Here is a 21,061-nt window from a genome sequence, read left to right on the forward strand (position 1 = left end):
ATGAGATAGCTAAAATTACATGTGAGCAAAGAAACAGAAAACTAAAAAACAAAACATAAATACTTTACAGTGTTAAATACAATTTCAGATTATTTTTAAAAGTTAATTTACTGTAAATGCAGCAGAGGTTTTGAGGCAGGTTATTCCAAAGTGTCAAGGACCTGGCAATTCAAGCTGTCCACTACTGGAACCTCTAGTGTAATTATGCACAGTATTACTAAAAACAATCTGTTTATGTATAAAAACATGAGTTTTACTGCTCATGACCGACTTGAACAGCACAAGTGTATTAAAAGACAACCTTTGTCAACGTTAAGCCAAGAGAGGCGGGCATGCATACGGCTCACATTAGACCTTAGTGAGCAGCCCAGTACCAACCGTGCTGCCCTGTTCTGGACCACCTGGCGCTTCCTGAGGTCACCACGGGCAGAAGAGGAGCTCAGGGCTCAGAGTAGGGTGGTTTTATGATGAAGAGGAGCTCAGGTCTAAGAGTAGGATGGTTTTATGATGAAGAGGAGCTCAGAGTAGGGTGGTTCTATGATGAAGAGGAGCTCAGGGCTCAGGGCTCAGAGTAGGATCTCCAAGGAGCTCAGTTCACATCCAGATTGAACACTGGACTCCACTTCACTTAAGGCTTTGACAGAATGTTCCCAGAAATGTTCCCTTTGATACTGTGTTATTCAGGTGATCTCCTTTATCACTAGTTTAAAAAAGCTTTGTTTAGGCGGCTGGGTGGCGCAGCGGGCAAGGCGCTCGTCACCAACACAAGAGACACTGGTATCGAGCCCAGCTGTCAGCGTTGCTTCCGGCTTGGCCAGCCGTCATACTAACACAATTGGCAGTGTTAGAGGGTGGGAAGCCGGCGAGGGTGGGTCCTGGTCGTTGTAAACAGCGACTCCTACAGTTCGGTCGGGGCGCCTGCACAGCGAGGGAAGGATCTAAGAGAAGTAGTGTGACCCTTTGACACGTTACACTCTCTCAGTGAGAGTCCGCGCTGCCAGGTGAAAATAAGCGGTGGGCTGGCTGGACATGTGTTGGAGGAAGCATGTGATAGTCTCCGCCCGCCCAGACCGACGGTAGTGCGCAACGACCAGGAAGGGGATTGGGAATTGGCACAACGACTAACAGTGGGAGGGGAGAAAAACGGAAAAAAGAAGGAGAAAAAAAAAAAAGAAAAGAAAAAAGTTAATTAATGTTTAATAATATTACATGTTTTAGGGCGGTTAGGTGGCGCAGTGGGCAAGGCGCTCGCCACCAACGCAGGAGATGCTGGGTTCGAGCCCAGCTCTCGGCGTTGCTACCAGCTTGGCTGGTCATTCATACTAATACAATTGGGGTGGGAAGCTGGTGGGTGGGGATCGAACGTTGTGGACAGCGACTCCTACAGGTCGGTTGGTGCGCCTGCGTAGTAGAATCAGGAAGCGACGAGGGCGGCGTGTCCCTCCCACGCAGACCCTCGCCGCTGAGAGATCGCGCTGTGCAGGTGAAAAGATGCTACGGCTGCCTCCTTGAGTACCGGAGGGGACACGTGATGCAAGGCTTCGTCCACATTGCAGCCGGCTTGTGGGAGGCATAGTCTAACAACGTTTGAGACAGGGAAGGGTAGAATAAAAAAAAATTAAAAAAAATATTACATGTTTTATAAAAACAAATAGATTAGATTAAGATGTATTATTATGTGTTAATAAGACTATATACGTGTTAGTAATAGCATCCTAAACACATTTATTGTTAGATTACAAGACAGTTATAAAAGAAAAAAAACATGTTAACAATTGTGACCGGGCCCAGTGGTAAGAGACTCATGTATGGAAGTCAGATCAAGAGAAAATGAATTAAATGTTTTTTTCTTTTTTGGGGTGGGGTGGGGGGGGGGGGTAATTTGAATGTATAACAACATATTTACTGTAACAGCTAGCAGTTATAATATCTCTAAATAGTAAATACCTTTGTTTAAAAAAGGCAGTTTGTGACACCTAGTACCTGACTGCCAAGGTGTTAAAAATGCAGCCAAACTTTAGATTGGATTTTCTCTGTTTCTCTGTGAGACTTGAGGTTTAACTAGATTCAAATAAGCATAATCTTCAGATATGTTCAGATTTCATTATATGATACATCATTTGAAAGCTTACATTCTGTACTTTCATAATCTGTAAATAACTGAAAAATTACAGAGGGAGACTTGTGCCACGAACTGCTGGGCTCGGTCACCATTTAGACTGCTTAAGAACATTAATAAAATCCTTATGATTTATTATATATAATAGCATTACAAACAAATGTATTGAGTCTTATTAACTTACATATTCTGACATTGTTAACCTTTGCTAAGCTTTTTTGTTGCTTTATTAAGATTTAAAAAATATTTTTTCTTCATTTATTAGCAGTTAACTATGTACTTATGAACACTGGGACTACTGGAACTAAAGTGTCTTATTAAGGTTAATAAATCATTTATTTTGCACGTATTAACAGTTAACTATGTTTTACACAGCTCCCCCATCTGGAATGAGCACTACATGTTGAATAGGAAATTACATATAAATATAATGTGAAGCACACAAACACACGTTTGAACAGCTCTTTAAAAAACATTTGATTTATACTTTTTAGTTTCCATCACTAATATATATTGTAAAAAATATTCTGAAAACATTATATAAAACATCACTAATCACATCAACAAAAAATAAATAGTCCAATTGTAACATATTCCATTTATTTGCATTGTGTTGATGTGATTAGTGATGTTTTATATAATGTTTTCAGAATATTTTTTACAATATACAATTTAGTGATGAAAAGAATAACCCCCCCCCCCCCATGCTGACATGCTCCTCCTCCCTGTTGGTGTTGAGCACCACACACAGCATTCTGGTGTAGCACCCATCCAGGGACTTCTGCAGGGTGGGCTTCAGGGTCCAGCATTCACTGCCATATAGGAGAACAGACTCCACTGTTGCATAAAAGAAGATGACCTTAATAAGGCATTGTTCTTGCTTTACATCCAGTAGCTGCAAAAAGCATAGTTAACTGTTAATAAGTGCAGAATAACGGCTTTATTAAGTTCACATGTTTGATTCCTGGACCTGCCTACATTACTGCATGTACCCTGAACATACATTGTAGGTTTTCATCCTACGGCACATTATATACAGTTACATTTGAATCCCATTTCATCTTGCTTTTCTTTTTACGTCTCTGTAACATAAAATAACTCAATAAAGACAAAAAATACTTGAGGAAAATGAACCTGCCTCTCCTGAATCTTTTCCACTCTGCATGCCACCAGCCACCCAAACAACTGCCTATTTGAACTGCTGCGGTCAGGCAAGCGATACCGGAGTCTCATGGCGAGCACAGAAAGACTCAGAAGAAGCTTCTATCCCCAGGCCATCAGGCTGCTCAACGAACAATAAACACTATGCAACAACCATCAAATGCACACAGCACACACATCCACACGCACACACTCACTTTAAACAAACAACACATTGCAGCACCCACTCTCAACACTTTAGATCACCTAAACACACTTTATATTTATTGGTAAAGGATTTGCACTACAACTCGTACACCTTACTGTAAATTGTACCTAAATTGTACCTCATCCCATTTCTGCTTTGCACTATATAGTATTGTATATTAGTACATTGCATAGTATATTGTATGGTAACTCAGTTACTTCTATTCTGCATCGAACATTGTACATAATTGGCGCCTACATAATGGAGCAGTTGAAGCAGGTGCCCCACCACTATTGAGCTTGGGGGGGCAAACTTGTCCTTTTGCTCCCCCACTTTTTGATCATATGAATATATAAATCTAACCATAACTACGTAATTTCAATCAAATTAATAATACGCAATGACACTTAATAGCAAGTTTATAAGTTTCCAAAGATTGTGTGACCCCCCACATTTAATGGTTTGATCCAGTGCCCCACGGTCCCTCGGCATGACGTATACGACATGTTGGAAAAGGGGAGGCGGCTTTTTCGAATGCCTCGTTTGTCGTTCAATGAAGAAAAGTTTCAGGCTGGATATTGGATAACATTGTGACTTTGTGAGGATTATTCTGCGTTTTACATCAAAATGGATCATTATGTAAGTCGAACACTGTGACTATACTAAATGCGCAAACAGATTGAAACTGAATATTTCTCGTATGGTGAGGCCGGGGGACCCTGATGTAAACAAGACAAACGTCTTTCTCTGGTCTGACTGCAATTGTGTGTATTGAGCCTTACTGTATTGTACCCATTCTGCAATCTGTTAAATAAAGTTTTCATTCATTCATTCATTCAGCCGCCGCGCTGACTGGGGCTATTGATAGCGTCAATGAATTGTTGTTGTTGTTGTTGTTGCTAGTCCGTTCACAAGTTGCTGCTGGGGATGTGAACGGAGGTGCTTCGGGAGGATCGGGAAAGTTATTATTAGTAATTGGCTATCATACTGCAATATAAACTGAGTTTTATAGTGAAAAGAGCAGCTTTATTTTGGTCAAGATTGAAGGCTCTATATTGCAGGAAATTGCACATGCAGGTGTTCATTAAATGTTAAAAAACCACCCCTTGCAAAAAAAACAAAAAAAAAGTACACAAAAATTATTTTTTAAAGAAATCTTGCACCCCCACTTTCAACTATAACTAGGTGGCCATGTAAGTGACCCTAGTATATACAAGTCAAACAGGAAGTGACAACAGCACGTTCCCTCCACAGATTAATCATGCATCAGTTGACACATTTTGTAGACTAGTTGAGGATGAAGTTATGCTTCTATGTGGGAAAAGTAATGAAACTAGATTATTCCCTAATCTGCTTGAGTCAGAGAGACTAGCATTTAAGGAATTGATGCAGTTAGATAATCTGGTGTACAGGAAGGCCGATAAAGGCTCGGCCTTAGTGGTACAGAATAAGAGTTCCTATGTTGCTGAAATAAATAGACAATTAGCAGACACAGATGTGTATATTCCTTTAAGCACAGATCCAACTGTTCGGTTCTCTTTTGAGATCAAAGAGGTTCTAAAGCGCCTTCTTAAGGAGGGTGAGATTTCTGAGAAGGAATTTAAGTTCATGGTGAATGATAACCCAGTAAGACCTATTATTTACACTTTGCCAAAAATTCACAAGAATCTTCATAACCCACCAGGTCGACCTATTGTGGCTGGTATCGGGTCACTTACAGAACCTATCTCAAAATGTGTTGACTCACACCTTAAAGAATTGGCTGCAGCACAACCTGGTTATTTAAAGGACACTACCAACTTTCTAAGTAAGCTGTATGAATGCAGTATAGAAGCTACTGATATTTTGTGTACTATGGATGTTTCTAGTTTATATCATAGCATCCCACATATTGATGGGTTAAGTGCATGTAGATATTATTTGGATCAGAGAATAGAGCTACATCCCTCTACTGAGGCATTAATATCATTGACTCAGGAAGTCCTTAAAAGAATTATTTTCGTTTTCAGGATCAATATTATTTAAAGAAAAGAGGCCTATAGCTATGGGCAGCCCGGTAGCGGTTAATATGGCCAACTGTTTTATGTCGAAGTTTGAGTCTGAATGTATTTTCAATAATAATCCATATGTTGGACACATTAAAGCCTATTGGAGGTATATTGATGATTTATTTTTTGTATAGTCAGGCACTAAAGAGGCTCTGGAAGAGTTCCACTTGTTTCTCAACTCTCAGAGAGAGACTATTAAGTTTACTATGAATTATGATTCACATTCCATAGCATTCCTTGATGTATTGGTGGAAAAAGAGAGAATATTGTCCATACCAAAGTTTTCAAAAAAGAGACTGATCGAAATTTGTTTCTCCATTATAGCAGTTATCACCCGCCAGAGCTCAAGAGGAGCCTTCCATTTAGTCAGATTTTGAGATATAAACGTATCTGTAATACAGATGACATTTTTGATACACAAGCCAAGGAGCTTTGTCAGAACTTTAGATCTAGAGGATATAGTGAGGCCCTTATTGAGAATTCTCTTAATAAAACTAAACAGATAAACAGACAATCCCTTTTTACACATAAAGACAAAGTAAAAAGCAACTCAGTAGCATTGGTGTCCACCTTCAGCCCTATTTATAGAGATATGCGTAATATTGTGAACAAATACTGGTACATTTTAAAGTCAGATCCTAGTCAAGATGAGAAGCTCGTTCAGCCACAGACTCATTCCCCCACGACACTCAACTAACCGCCTCGGACAGTCCTTCATACCAGCGGCCATCAGGCTCCACAACAGGGGGCAGAGACTAGCAGCCTCCAGGCCCCACAACAGGGGGCAGCGACTAGCGGCCTCCAGGCTCCACAACAGGGGGCAGCGACTAGCAGCCTCCAGGCTCCACAACAGAGGGCAGCGACTAGCAGCCTCCAAGCTCCACAACAGGGGGCAGCGACTAGCAGCCTCCAGGCTCCACAACAGAGGGCAGCGACTAGCAGCCTCCAAGCTCCACAACAGGGGGCAGCGACTAGCAGCCTCCAGGCTCCACAACAGGGGGCAGAGACTAGCAGCCTCCAGGCTCCACAACAGTGGGCAGCGACTAGCAGCCTCCAGGCTCCACAACAGGGGGCAGCGACTAGCAGCCTCCAGGCTCCACAACAGTGGGCAGCGACTAGCGGCCTCCAGGCTCCACAACAGTGGGCAGCGACTAGCAGCCTCCAAGCTCCACAACAGGGGGCAGCGACTAGCAGCTTCCAGGCTCCACAACAGGGGCAGCGACTAGCAGCCTCCAGGCTCCACAACAGGGGGCAGCGACAGCGACTGCTACCAGACATTGACCTGGGACTTATAGGAACCCAAGGAGGACAACCTACACTACCTTAGGCTTACTGCACCTTATGTGGATACTGTGATACTGTGAATAATGTATATTTCAGTGGATACCGTGATACTGTGAATAATGTATATTTCAGTTAGTTAGATAGTAAATTATAACACTACCTTATGCATACTGCACCTTATGTGACACTGTGAATAATGTGAATATTTCTTCAGCTAGTCAGATAGTAAATTATATTGACCATATTGACCAAATTGTTTACACTGCCTGTGTTGCTTTTACTACCTGTATGTGACCGGTGTACTCTGACGGCGTTGTGTTAAGGACGACAGACATGGATGACTGTTGACGGTCTTTATTTCCCTCCTGTTAGGTTACAAAGGCAACAATATGCAGCAGCATTAGGAACACATCAACATCTGCAGCACGAGCCCACGGAACTCCGGGTGGAACTCTCTTATAAGAATGACACATTTTAATACATACAATTACAGTGGAAAAATATACACAATTGAATACAAAACGGACACATGGGAGCTACTGTACACACATACCTGTTAGGTTACAAAGGCAACAATATGCAGCAGCATTAGGTACACATCGACATCTGCAGCACGAGCTATGGTTGAGAAAAGACGTGACTCCATTAACTCCATGTTAGCAGCGCACGTGTGTGCAAACTTCCTACATGCTATTAAAGTGCATTTTACCCAGTCAAACCTCCCACAAAACAACTGCACAGGTACATATTAACAACAGTAGTTACATTACAAACTCGTTTCACAGTTTTAGGAATGTAACATACAATATTTAACAACTTTTAGACCGAAGTCTTTCACTGAACATAAGTAGTAGTGCTCACCCCACGGAACTCCGGGTGGAACTAGCTCACCACCAGAAAGCAGGCAAGATGTGTGTCCCGGAGGACCGGAAAAGTAAGGGTGTCGATTTCAAAATAAAAGCCTTAACTCCCAAAAGTGCAATAAAACAAAACGAAAGGAATGAAATCAACTCAAATCAATAAAATAAAACGTTTAGGAGTATTAGTGGAATGTATTAAAGTGTATTTTGTGATGGGGTGTAATTATCTATACAAGGCAACAAGGCACTTGTTACATTCACCCCACAGAATTACACCTACATCGAAGGAAAAAAAAAAAAACCTGTGCCTACCTCGTGTCACACTAGTCACAAGCTTACTATGAGAACCACACACTGCGGAACAATCCAACGATACCTGTCACCTAATAAAAGGCCAGGAGGGCACCTGGAGTGGCCAACTCCCACCATACCTCCAGGGATAACGACGGTGCCTTATACACCATCCAGCTACACTTGACCATACCATGACGAGGGCACATACACATAAATAAAACTGTTACTCCTTATCACCACAAAGGACACTGTATCAGGCTGTAAGCGCTATACACAACACTGCAGCTAACCTCACACACGTTTGATAGAGGCTTGTGGCTCGAAGCCCATCATACTCAAGTTCAAGTTCAAGTTCTTTAATAGTTGTCATACAGAAGTACAGAATACTTTCCAGCCTGATGGCCTGGGGATAGAAGCTTCTTCTGAGTCTTTCTGTGCTCGCCTTGAGACTCCGGTATCGCTTGCCTGACCGCAGCAGTTCAAAGAGGCAGTTGTTCGGGTGACTGGAGTCTTTAATGATTCTCTTAGCCTTGCCCTTGCAACGCTTGTTGTAAATGTTCTGGAGGGTGGGGAGCCCCCCTCCAATTGTGCGTTCGGCTGAACGTGTCACTCTTTGTAGTCTGCTTCGGTCTTGTGCAGTGCTATTCCCAAACCAGGAGGTGATGTTGCCGGTCAAGATGCTCTCTATTGTACATGAGTAGAAGTTCTTAAGGATCTTCTGACTGACTCTCAAGTTGGACCATTGTCTCTATCAGCCGAAAGACTGGCTTGATGACCCTACCGAACCTGGACGTGTAGTGTTCAGTGGTCTGTGGACCCTGGCTCTGACCAGGCACACTGACACTCATTAGCTCAGGAGTACGCCCTGGTTGTGTGGACACAACACTGTCCTCATACTGGACTACAGCAGGGGGGGAACTCGGTGGAGCAAGCAACAGTGGGGGACTGGCGGCACTTGCCACTGGAAGCTCACTCAGAGCAGGGGACATCCCCTGGGGGGAATACGGACGTAGCCCGTCATCCTCACTCTCCACTGAAGACTGCTCTTGCACCCATGATGCGGTGCGATCCCCATCTCCCATGGAAGGTCCATCTCCCATGGAAGGCTCTGCTGCCACACTGTCCGCGTCTGAGGCGCTAGCTTCAGGCATGACTGAGAGGGAGGCTTCCTCTTGCACCCATGATGCGGTGCGACCATCAGGTCCATCTCCCATGGAAGGTCCATCTCCCATGGAAGGCTCTGCCGCCACACTGTCCGCGTCTGAGGCGCTAGCCTCAGGCATGACTGAGAGGGAGGCTTCACCAGGCGCACAGGTGTCACTGTCCGCGGCTAGACCCTCATCATCAAATGACCCGTCCAAGGGGAGGAAGTTGACCTGAAGCAGGAGGTTCCTGTGGACTGTCTTCTCCCGTCCAGTCCGGTCTCTGATCCGATATATGTGGCACTGTGGTCTGGAAGCGATGACGGTGTAGACGTCCGGCTCCCATTTGTCCGCCAGCTTCCGCTTCCCTCTGGCGCCCTTGTTCGCCACCAGGACCCGATCACCCACCGAGAGGGGCAAGCCCTTCATCTTTTTGTTGTACTGGTCAGCCTGATGCCCCTGTTCCACTGAGGTGTGCCTCTGGGCCAACAGCATAGCAGACTGGAGATCGGCCGCCAGGGACTTCACATAGACATCATAGTCACAGACCACCTCGTCCTGGAGCACATTCTTAAACAGCAGATCAACTGGCAGACGCGGGACCCTCCCGAACATCAGGTAAAAGGGGGCAAAGCCAGTCGTCTCATGCTGTGTACAATTGTAGGCGAAGGTCAGGCTCTGGACCATCTGGGGCCATCTGTGCTTAGACTCCGATGGCAGGGAGCGCAGCATTCCACCCAGGGTCCGATTGAATCTCTCAGTGCCACCATTCCCCATAGGGTGATACGGAGTGGTCCGGGACTGCGTGACCCCTGCTAACTCCAGCAGCTCCGCCATCAACTCACTCTGGAAGTTCGCTCCTTGGTCCGAATGCAGGCGCTGTGGGAAGCCATACACACAGAAATAGTTGTCCCACAGCTTTTTAGCAACCTTCTTCGCGGTTTGGTCTTTGCAGGGGAAGGCGTGGGCCAGCTTTGTAAAGTGGTCAGTTATGACCAGAACATCCACAGACTTGTTGTTATTATCTTCAGCTGACCAGAAGTCGATGCACACCAGCTCCAGTGGTGCAGAGGTTATTATGCTCTCCAGAGGGGCTCTGGCCGCCGGCTCTGGAGTCTTGCTGAGTACGCATCTAGGACAGTTCCTCACATGGCCCCGCACATCCTTCTCCATGTCATACCAGTAGAAACGCTGACGTACGAGAGACAGCGTTCTAGGTTGACCTTGGTGACCAGCCAAGTCATGCACTCCAGACAGCGCCTCCGACTTCAAGGACTCAGGCAGAACATACTGGAACCTCTTGTGCCTGGTCATGTGGTCCTTCGTAACCCTGTACAATATGCCGTTCTGCATAGCGAGCCTCTCCCACTGCTTCAGCATCCTCAAGGCGGGCTGATCTTCATAGCAGCGCTCGCGTCTGGAGGGTCTGCGGCCCCTTTCAACGTAAAAGATGACTCTGGAGACGGTGGCGTCTTTTCGCTGGCGGGCCTGCAGATCGGCCAACGACAAGGAGGAGACTGCGTCGTGGTCGGCAGTGCCAACAGTGGACAGGTGACCCGCCATAGATACTGCCCTGTGTCTTGGCGCAGAGTCCCAGTCTTCCTGGGAGGAAAGCACCGTGGAGGTCTCATCCGCCGACATGGACACATCAGCAACCGCACATCCAGAAGGGGTCACTAGAGCTTGGGGCTGGCATGTCAGACGGAAGATATCCTGCACCCCCCTGTTCTCCACATCACACACCTGCTCCAGAAGAGCGGAGTAAGGCTCGGTCAAGAGACGCCGGCTGAGCGGCCTCACGAAGGGATCTCTGCTCAGCGCATCGGCCACTGTATTCAGCCTCCCAGGCACATGCTTGATGTCGAAGCAGTAAGGGGCCAGCTTGGACACCCAGCGCTGCTCGCATGCGTCAAGTTTAGGCTTGGTCATGATGTACGTGAGTGGATTATTATCAGTCCACACAGTGAACTTGTGACCCTTGAGCCAGTGACTGAATTTGTCACACACTGACCATTTGAGGGCCAGGAACTCCAGTCTGTGGGCAGGATAGTTCGCTTGACTGCGGCTGAGCGACTTGCTCACAAAGGCGATTGGTCTGGCCTTCTCCTCCCCGACAGGGACTTGAGAGAGCACTGCTCCAATACCGTCCAACGACGCGTCAGTGGAGAGGATGAACGGCCTCTCAAAGTCCGGGTGAGCCAGCACTACACATTCGACGAGCGCCCTCTTGAGCTCCTCAAACGCAGTCTCACAGGCGGGAGTCCAGTCCTCAGGAGTCAGCTTCCGGAACGTACCGGCTCTCGTACGACCAGCACTGGTCTTCCCTTTTCTCTTCTGGCCAGCTGTCAAGGCGAAGAGGGGCTTGGCTATACTGGAGCAGCCATGTATGAAATTTTGGTAATACAACACCATGCCGAGGAAGGATCTCACTCTCTTCTGAGCGGGAGTGCGGCCATCCGACTCCATCAGATCCTCTCTCTGGAAGCCAGAGATGACGGAGACCTTCTCTTGGTCGACAGAGACTCCACTGGCATCGACCACATGACCCAGGAACCTGACCGACCTCTGTAAGAAGTTACATTTCTTCTGTGAGAGCTTGAGGTTGTTCACTCTGAGTCTGCAGAAGACCACCTCCAATCGCTTCAACGCCTCCTCCTCAGACGGCGCAAACACCAGCAGGTCGTCCAAGTAGCACAAGAGGCTGGAGTAGTTGAGGTCGCCAAAGATGCCGAGCATCATACGCATGAAAGATGCCGGACTGTTGCACAGGCCTTGCGGGAGTCTGTTGTACTCGTACAAGCCCAGTGGTGTTGTGAAGGCAGTGTACCGCCGGTCAGACACATGGAGAGGGACGTTGTAGAACCCTGAGGTCAGATCCATGGTGCTAAAGAAAGCGTTCCCACCAAGGGCAGCAAGGCAGTCGGACTGATGGGGCAACGGATGAGCATCTTTGACGGTCTTTGCGTTGAGCCAGCGGAAATCCGTACAGATCCTGAGGTCTCCATTCTTCTTCCACACCATGACCAGAGGTGAGGCATACTCGCTCATCGACTTGGAGATTATCCCCTTCACCTCCATCTCAGTCAACACCTCTCTCAGTTTGTGATAGTCAGCTGGGGGGACACGCCTAAAGGGCAGGCGGAACGGACGGTCGTCCGAGAGGTGGATACGGTGCACAAAGTCTTTGACCTCTCCACAGTCCAGCTTGTCCTTGGAGAAGACATCTTGATACGTCACCAGTAGGTCAGCTAGCCTCTTCTTCCCATCAGGAGACACATCACATGACTTGATGTTCACGTCCTCCAGTCCACAGTCGGCCAACATCTGCTCAGCATCTAACGAGGAGCCAGGAGAGGCGGAGGAGCTGGAGACACCAGACTGCTGCTGACACAGGCCCTGAGTGATGGACAGATCTTCAACAGCAAGACAAGGTGAGACATCAGCCAGTTTGGCATTACGACGGAGCGTGATGGGGCTCTGTGTCGGGTTCAAGACCTTCATGGGGACCCAGCGGTCGCCCCACATGGGAGTCACCACTCTCCCCACTATGATGTTGCGAGGGGCCGACCTCGCTGAGGTGGGCTCCACAATGACTGTACTCCCAGGAGACACATGTGCACTGGCTGGTAGCTTCCCCCACACTAGATACTCCTGCTGAGGGAGGAGGGTAACCGCCTGGCATAGCTTCACTGTGCCTATCACCCCGGGCGGGTCTGGGCCCGACCAGCGGGAGGTGCAGCTTAAGAGCTCAAGGAACTTCTCACACTCAGGGTCTCTGTTTCTGCAGGACACAAGCTCCCAGTACTTTTCAGTCGACTTCAGCCTTTGGAGAACGGACTTGATAACATTAGTGCCAATTATAAACTCGTCTCTCTGACCTGGCACAACCAACGTAGGAACCACAAATTTTGACCCACAAACTTCAATCTCCAAATCATAGACACACTTTGGTCGAGTAGTCAAGCCACCACAACCAACCAGCACCACATTCACAGGTGCCGGCTGGACACGAGGGAGAACACCAGCGGTTTGTAACTTTTGTTCACCCTCCTCACTGAGCGTGCATGACATACTACCAGAATCCAACATCCCCCTCAATGTGTACTTGTCACTGACTAACACTGGAGCATAAAACAGTTCACTAGCTCCGTTCACTCTCTGTGACCCAACAAAGATGGCTGTTTCGTTTTCTGGAAGTAATCTGCAGCTGTTTACATAGATGGCTTCTAAGTCTGGTTCTCTCTCGAGGGTTTCATTCACTTTGCCCATACTATCCCTCTCACTGCATGGGCTGGCTAGTTTAAAGGGGCAGCATTGACAGGATGGGTCTGAGCGGGTCTGTTGGAGGGAGATGCTGATCCAGCTGATGGCTGGGAGATGCCAGGGCATGAGTCCTCATAGTGACCAGGGCGGAAACAGCGGTGGCACAGCCGATAGAGCATACAGTGTTGATAAGTGTTATGCCTGCTGTCTTGACACACTTCGCATGGGTCGTGCTGGTTGTGCGGGTAACTCTGCTGATTCGGTCTGGCCTGGTTGCGCGAATAACCCTGCTGACTCGGTCTGGCCTGGTTGCGCGAGTAACTCTGCTGACTCGGTCTGGCCTGGTTGCGTGAGTGGTACGTCTGCCCATTACTTGGCTGGATGTGGGAGCGAGACGGCTGACCAGGCTGAGCCTGTACTGCTGGGGCCAGCGAGGCCGAACACAGTGAGAGCACACGGTCTAACAAGTCAACCACCTGATGAAGGCCAGGGTCTACAGAGGGGGGACACGCCGGGGCAGGAGTCATTAAGATGGGTGTAGGAGGGCGGTTAGGTGGCCGAGCGGAGATTGCGTTCGTCACCAACCCCGGAGCTGTGAGCTGGATTCGCCTGTTCGAATCCAGCTCACAGCTCCGGGGTTGTCACCAGCTTGGCTGGCCGTCTGCACTAATACAATTGGCTGTATTAGAGGGTGGGAGAAGCTGGCGGGGTGGGTCCGGGTCGTTGTAAACAGCGACTCCTACAGTTCGGTCGGGGCGCCTGCTAAGCACGGATAGGACTCGAGGGGGATAGTGTGGTCCTCCCACACGCTACGCCCCCTCGATAAGAATCCGCGCTGCCAGGTGAAAAGAAGCGGTGATTGGCTGGACGTGTGTCGGAGGAAGCACGTGATAGCCTCCACTCTCCCAGATGATCTGACTGTGGGGGGTAAAGTGCGCAGCGACCAGGAAGGGACTGGGAATTGGCATACGACTAACATTGGGATGGGAGAAAATCGGAGGAAAAAATGGAGGGGGAAAAAGACAAAAAAAAAAAAAAATGGGTGTAGGAGGGCTGAGGGCCTGCGCTGCGGCTAAGACCCTGTGGGGCTCACCAAGCTGTTCATGAGAAGAGCCAAAAGAGGGAGGCTGCTGTGACTGCACAACAACAGAAGACTGCTGGGCCCCACCATACAGGACAGGAGGGGATGGGCCACCAGCCATGGGGCTCTGACTGCATGCCGAGATGTTAACCTGCTGTGCCCGTGAACTGGATCTCCTTTGGTCTCTCTGGTAACCATCTAGACGCTCCTGGACCTCAGCTGCTGTCCACTGCTCCACAGGCTTCAGCTGGAAGGACATAGCTAGACTGGGATCTGGGCAGTGCGTGATCAACATCATCACGACCTCGGCGCTTGCATCATCAACACACCGACCCCGGCGACGTAGACACTCATCTGCAACATCGATTGCTTTATTCAGCCGGACCCAGTAATCCATCACTCCCTCACTAGGCCTGGGAACCATGGCATAGAAGTCGGCCATGGGCATACTGGAGTATGTCAGCTCGCTGAAGTTACGCTTTAAAATGTCAAACACAGCTGCAGGGGTCATATTGGCAGACAACTCAGGCCGGCTACGCAGTGACACCTTCACTATGTCTCTAGCTTTACCAGTCAACCTGCCCATCACTAGATCACACAATTCTCTGTCGGTTTTACAACTCGTTCTAGACAGATACACTAGCATCATGTCTTCCCACTCATGTATGGAGACTGGCTCAGTGCGATCACCTCTGAAGAACGGAGGTGGTTTAGTCTCCGCCTGCACTATTACTTTCATCCTTGACATGTCTGCACACCCAGAAAAACATTGTGGCTGGGGTGCGGGGACCTGGGGCTCAGGGGCGGGGACCTGGGGCTCAGGGACGGGGACCTGGGGCTGGTAACTGGTCTCGTGCATGGCATGCAGAGTAGATGCAATTTGTTCTCCTATCTGTATGGCAAGGTCTGTGACGAGGCTGACTAAATCCTCTGACCTAGTGAGTTGCGGGGCTGCATCATTGCCATGCATGATTGGAGTAGATGTGGCCACTGGCCCCACTGCTTCAAACACTGACTGGCGAACTGTAGACTGACTCAGTTCCACAGGTCTTCCCCTCCCACACATAAGAGCTGACTGACCTAGTTCTGTAGGACCCACTGGTCTTCCCCTCCCATACATAAGAGCTGACTGACCCCTGCCATATACAGGCATCATACCCACCATCTCCAGATCTGGTGCTACTGCTTCGGACATGTTCAAGAATAAAAATAAAAATGCTTTAGAGGGCTATAAACAAAAGAAAAGTATGTGTGAATGTGTTAAATGGCCGCTCGTTACTGCTCAGACTTTGAACACTAGACTACACACGAATACATGTAGGCTACTGTATGGCTATCCATTCACAATTTACCAGAACAGATGGGGGGGGAAAAAATAATATATATATATATATCTCATTACCAGCCAACCATATAAACAAATTAGTTCCTAATTATATTTACAGTGGGCATGTGTTAGATAGCAACACTTGTTACTGCTCAAACTTTGAACATTAGACCATAGGCTATCTATTCACAATACATAACAGATGAAAGAAAAAGACAAAAAAATACAATGGTCTTGTACAACTAGTGTCGTTTCCAATTACTGTATCATTACAATCATATTTACAATTACAATCTATAGCATATTATTATCAAACAAAAACAACCAATATCCCATGTGCGCTTATCCTATGCGCACACGTTAACGTTCAACGTTGTACTCAGCACAGCCAGTTGAATGAAGAAGCGGCATGCAGACAGCGTCCCCGGTGGACAGACGAGCGTTGTCCGTTGTCCGAGGTCGAACGGCACCAAGTGTGACCGGTGTACTCTGACGGCGTTGTGTTAAGGACGACAGACATGGATGACTGTTGACGGTCTTTATTTCCCTCCTGTTAGGTTACAAAGGCAACAATATGCAGCAGCATTAGGAACACATCGACATCTGCAGCACGAGCCCACGGAACTCCGGGTGGAACTCTCTTATAAGAATGACACATTTTAATACATACAATTACAGTGGAAAAATATACACAATTGAATACAAAACGGACACATGGGAGCTACTGTACACACATACCTGTTAGGTTACAAAGGCAACAATATGCAGCAGCATTAGGTACACATCGACATCTGCAGCACGAGCTATGGTTGAGAAAAGACGTGACTCCATTAACTCCATGTTAGCAGCGCACGTGTGTGCAAACTTCCTACATGCTATTAAAGTGCATTTTACCCAGTCAAACCTCCCACAAAACAACTGCACAGGTACATATTAACAACAGTAGTTACATTACAAACTCGTTTCACAGTTTTAGGAATGTAACATACAATATTTAACAACTTTTAGACCGAAGTCTTTCACTGAACATAAGTAGTAGTGCTCACCCCACGGAACTCCGGGTGGAACTAGCTCACCACCAGAAAGCAGGCAAGATGTGTGTCCCGGAGGACCGGAAAAGTAAGGGTGTCGATTTCAAAATAAAAGCCTTAACTCCCAAAAGTGCAATAAAACAAAACGAAAGGAATGAAATCAACTCAAATCAATAAAATAAAACGTTTAGGAGTATTAGTGGAATGTATTCAAGTGTATTTTGTGATGGGGTGTAATTATCTATACAAGGCAACAAGGCACTTGTTACATGTACACTGTGTTGTTGTTTTACTACCTGTACCCCCCCCCCCTCCCCCCATGCTGCTATGATGCCTGAATTTCCCCAAGGGGATCAATAAAGGAATATCTTATCTTATCTTAAGATCGGAGGTGTGTTCCAGGAACCACCCAAATACTTCTACAAACGGCAACCTAACTTAAGGGACCAGTTAGTTAAAACAGATTTCCCCCAAAAATTTACCCATTTTATGGCTAATATTCCAAATGGCAATTTTCCATGTTTGTCTTGTACCCAATGTCATGGCATGATTAAAGAGCCATTTTATTTACAACCTCGTTATTAAGTACTCATAAGTGTACTCTGTTAGAACCCTAATGATATTAAACTGGGACGTTTAAGGTCAGCGAGAACGAGGACAGAGAGTACAGGGTTGTCCAAAGAGGGTGTCAGTCAGTCCAACTGTGAATGATCATGTGGTCTAGTGTGGTCTTGACACCAGACTGTCATTGGAAAGCATTCCTTTGTTCCCACCACAGCCCCCCAAATTCCTTTGGAGGACAGGAGGGAGTTTGGGGAGGAGGGGGTTGGAGCCCTAGGCTGACCACCTGAAAGTTGGCTTGGGGGAATTCAAGTTAGGCTGCCATAAACGCAAGGAATCTTGTGAACGTTTTCTCTCACAGGTCCAAAAGCTTATCAGCAGTGCCTGACTTAGAAGCTATGATATATGAATATATCACACAGTAGTAATAATAATTATATTAATTATTATAAATAAATAGGCCTATCACAACTCCTAAATCACTTTTTTTGATTGGATCCAGTAACAAACAAATCTCAAATCGTAGTCACTGGTTAGTAGCATTCAGTTCAAAACACCCTTTGACTGACGAAAGGGGGAGGGGGGGGGACAGATGTGGCCAAATGGACTGATGAACACAAACTACTGCTTTTTTCAAATGATCCTCCCAGCCATTGGTTGACCATCAGTCTAATCTAACCATGTCTCCATCAGGAAGCAGGTTCATAACAAAGCCAAATAAAGCTGTGCTCTATTTTAGGCTCTACTTTAGCCTGTGCATTATCATCACAGAGATTTGAGACATCTGAATTAGACACTGTGGTGGTCTGACCCCCACCCACCATGCTGTCATTCTGTAATGTGGATATCATTTAAATGTTGGACTGATTAATTTAGTACCATCAGAGTTGTCTTGTTCTGAGACCGCCTGTGTTAAAGGAAAACCCCAACATTTTGGGAAATTAGCTTATTTGGCATCTACCCTGGAGTTAGACAAGAAGATATGATCTGACATGGTCAACACACATAGACACAGTAGTAAAGAAAGCGAAGCAGCGCCTCTACCACCTGAGACAGTTAAGGAAGTTCAGAGTATCGGGGAAGATACTCCAGTCCTTCTACTCAGGAGCTGTAGAGAGCATCTTGACCGGAAACATCACTGCCTGGTATGGGAACAGCACGGCACAGGACAAGAAGGCCCTACAGAGAGTGGTGCGCTCAGCTGAGCGTACCACGGGTATTGCGCTACCTCCCCTGCAGGCTCTATACAACAAGAGGTGCAAATCCAGAGCCTGCAGGATAATGAAAGACCCCCACCACCCCAATAACAGCCTGTTCCAGCTGCTGAGGTCAGGCAGACGCCTGCGAACCCCAGCTACTAGGACGGAGAGGCTTAGGCTAAGCTTCTTCCCCCAGGCCATCAGAGCCTTGAACAATGAACATTGAGAGACACAGAAACTGAACTATCCACACACAAGCACACACAAGCACATACACGACACGCACGCTGAGCACGCTCACACACTAGCAGCCACTTTAACACTCATGCCGCACATACGCACACTTATGGCCAGAGGAAAGGCCACTTTAAATTAGTATAACATCAGGAACAGTGTATTGCACTACTAAAGCTACCTAGCATGTCCTATATGCTCTGTAAATACTATGTACAGATACCGAGATGGCACACCATGTACCTGTTTATTGCACTGTTGTTTTTTATTGGATTCTATTATATGTTGTACCACTGTATTGCACATCGTCGCGGGCAAGACCAGCCGCATTTCATTGTATACCTGTATGCCGTGACAATTAAAACTCTTGACTTGACTTGACTTGACTTGATACATACCCTTTTTCTTCTCTGTGCATGCAGTAGGAGTAGGAAGACACGCACCGTTAGCCTAGCTTAGCGTCAGTCACTGGAAGTAGGTTCCTCCATTAGCCTAGTTCCAAACGTCTTCCTACTCCTACTGCACGCACAGAGAAGAAAAAAGGTATGTATTTTCTTGTCTAACTCCAGGGCAGATGGCAAATAAGCAAATTTCCCAAAATGTTGGAGTTTTCCTTTAAGCCAATGAATGGCGTATGAAAGAAACCGGAACAGCAGACTCAACCCGCGTGATTTCGAAACCTAGCCGCATTTCTGGCAGACGCTCTCTGATTGGCACTGACTGACGCTCTCTGATTGGCCACTGACGCGTTTGCCCAATCGCGTGACGAGCTGTGTCTTTGCCCATTTCCACGTCAAACAGCCTGCAAACTACCTGCCGTTCTATCGCCCTGCTCTAAGACAAACTCTAACCTTAACCAACTTCGAAAGAGTGCCTAAGCTTAACCAGTGTAGAAACAGGCCTCGGCCAATCAGAGAGCGTCTTGCCAGAAATGCGTCTAGGTTTCGAAATCACGCACTCAACCCACACGTGACGTAACCTCGTTCCCAGCTTTATCTCGAGACCTTGGAGTTGGACGAGCCCCTGAACGTGGTTGGACAACACGAAGGCCACGCCTTCTGACGAAGAGGGGCGTGTGTGTGTGTGTGCGAGTGCGTGTGTGTGTGCGTGCGTGTGTGTGTGTGTGTGTGTGTGTGTGTGTGTGTGTGTGTGTGTGTGTGTGTGTGCGTGTGTGTGTGTGTGTGTGTGTGTGTGTGGTGGTGGTGGGGGGGGGGGGGGCGGGGGTGAAGTGGCTCTACCAGTTGCTTCAGTTCACTTCACATCCGCACACCGGCAGGTTTTTGTATCACGACTTCACGAGGTAAACGACGTGGGTCCAACGCGTCTCCCAGGAGCAGCAGGTGTCTCGGCAGCGTCTCGGCAGCAGCAGCCTCATCATAACATAACCCGGGTTTTATTAACTTATTGTAACAGCGGGAGAAATGGATCCTCTGGTCGCTGCGATTGATCAGGGCACGAGCTCGACGAGGGTTCTGGTGAGTAGTGGACCGGTTAGCTGGTAGTTGATGAATGAATGAATGAAAACTTTATTTAACAGATTGCAGAATGGGTACAATACAGTACGGCTCAATGCATACAATTGTTAAGGGGATGCAGACCTGAGAAAGACGTGTGTCTTGTTTCCATCAGGGTCCCCCATTTTCAATTCATATAGTCAGACATTTATGACATACACAACATACATGACATTTATGGCATAGGGACATATAGGTATTTAGTACTGATACATTTGTGACATAACGGTATTCAAATATACAGTACTGTTACCCCTAGATCCTGACAGAGTATATACATATGATGGGGAGGGGACTGTACATTAGGAGACACACACACGCGCGCGCGCACATCTGCTGGAAGTTGAATTCCTAAAACGCATGCTTTCTGCAGTAAAGTCGCGTTTGTCATGTTTTTGCTGTAAGGGACACGTAGCTGCTCGGGTCTCAGGATAGAACATGTTTTACACACGTGTCCATTTCTTACTACTAGTTGCGCTGCTGGCCAATATAAATATGACTTACTATCTACCACCATAGCGTCTTTATACCTGTATCACTGACTGTATATATGAAATGAATACGACAACTCTGTATGTACATCTGATTAGCACTATTACTCAGTAGTACTCATTTATATATTCTATCGTCGTTTATCATTGATTGATTGATTGATTGATTGATTGAAAATTGTTAACAGATTGCAGAATGGGTACAATACAGTACAGCTCAATACACACAATTGTTAAGGGGCTGCAGACCAGAGAAAGACTTTCG

General features: G+C 47.0%; 1 protein-coding gene across 1 annotated transcript in view; it reads left to right on the forward strand.

Moving 5' to 3' along the window:
- The first annotated feature begins 20,088 nt into the window (after positions 1 to 20,088).
- The window catches only part of LOC311224484 (glycerol kinase-like), a 95,701-nt gene continuing 94,728 nt past the window's right edge, over positions 20,089 to 21,061 (forward strand). Inside the window, exon 1 of the mRNA XM_084309499.1 lies at positions 20,089 to 20,266. Within this exon, the coding sequence (XP_084165625.1) occupies positions 20,213 to 20,266 (54 nt within the window). The 5' untranslated portion in view covers positions 20,089 to 20,212. The remainder of the gene's footprint in view (positions 20,267 to 21,061) is intronic.

The sequence above is a fragment of the Notolepis coatsorum genome, assembly GCF_963971535.1.
Source record: "Notolepis coatsorum genome assembly, chromosome: 3".
Classification (NCBI taxonomy): Eukaryota; Metazoa; Chordata; class Actinopteri; order Aulopiformes; family Paralepididae; genus Notolepis; species Notolepis coatsorum.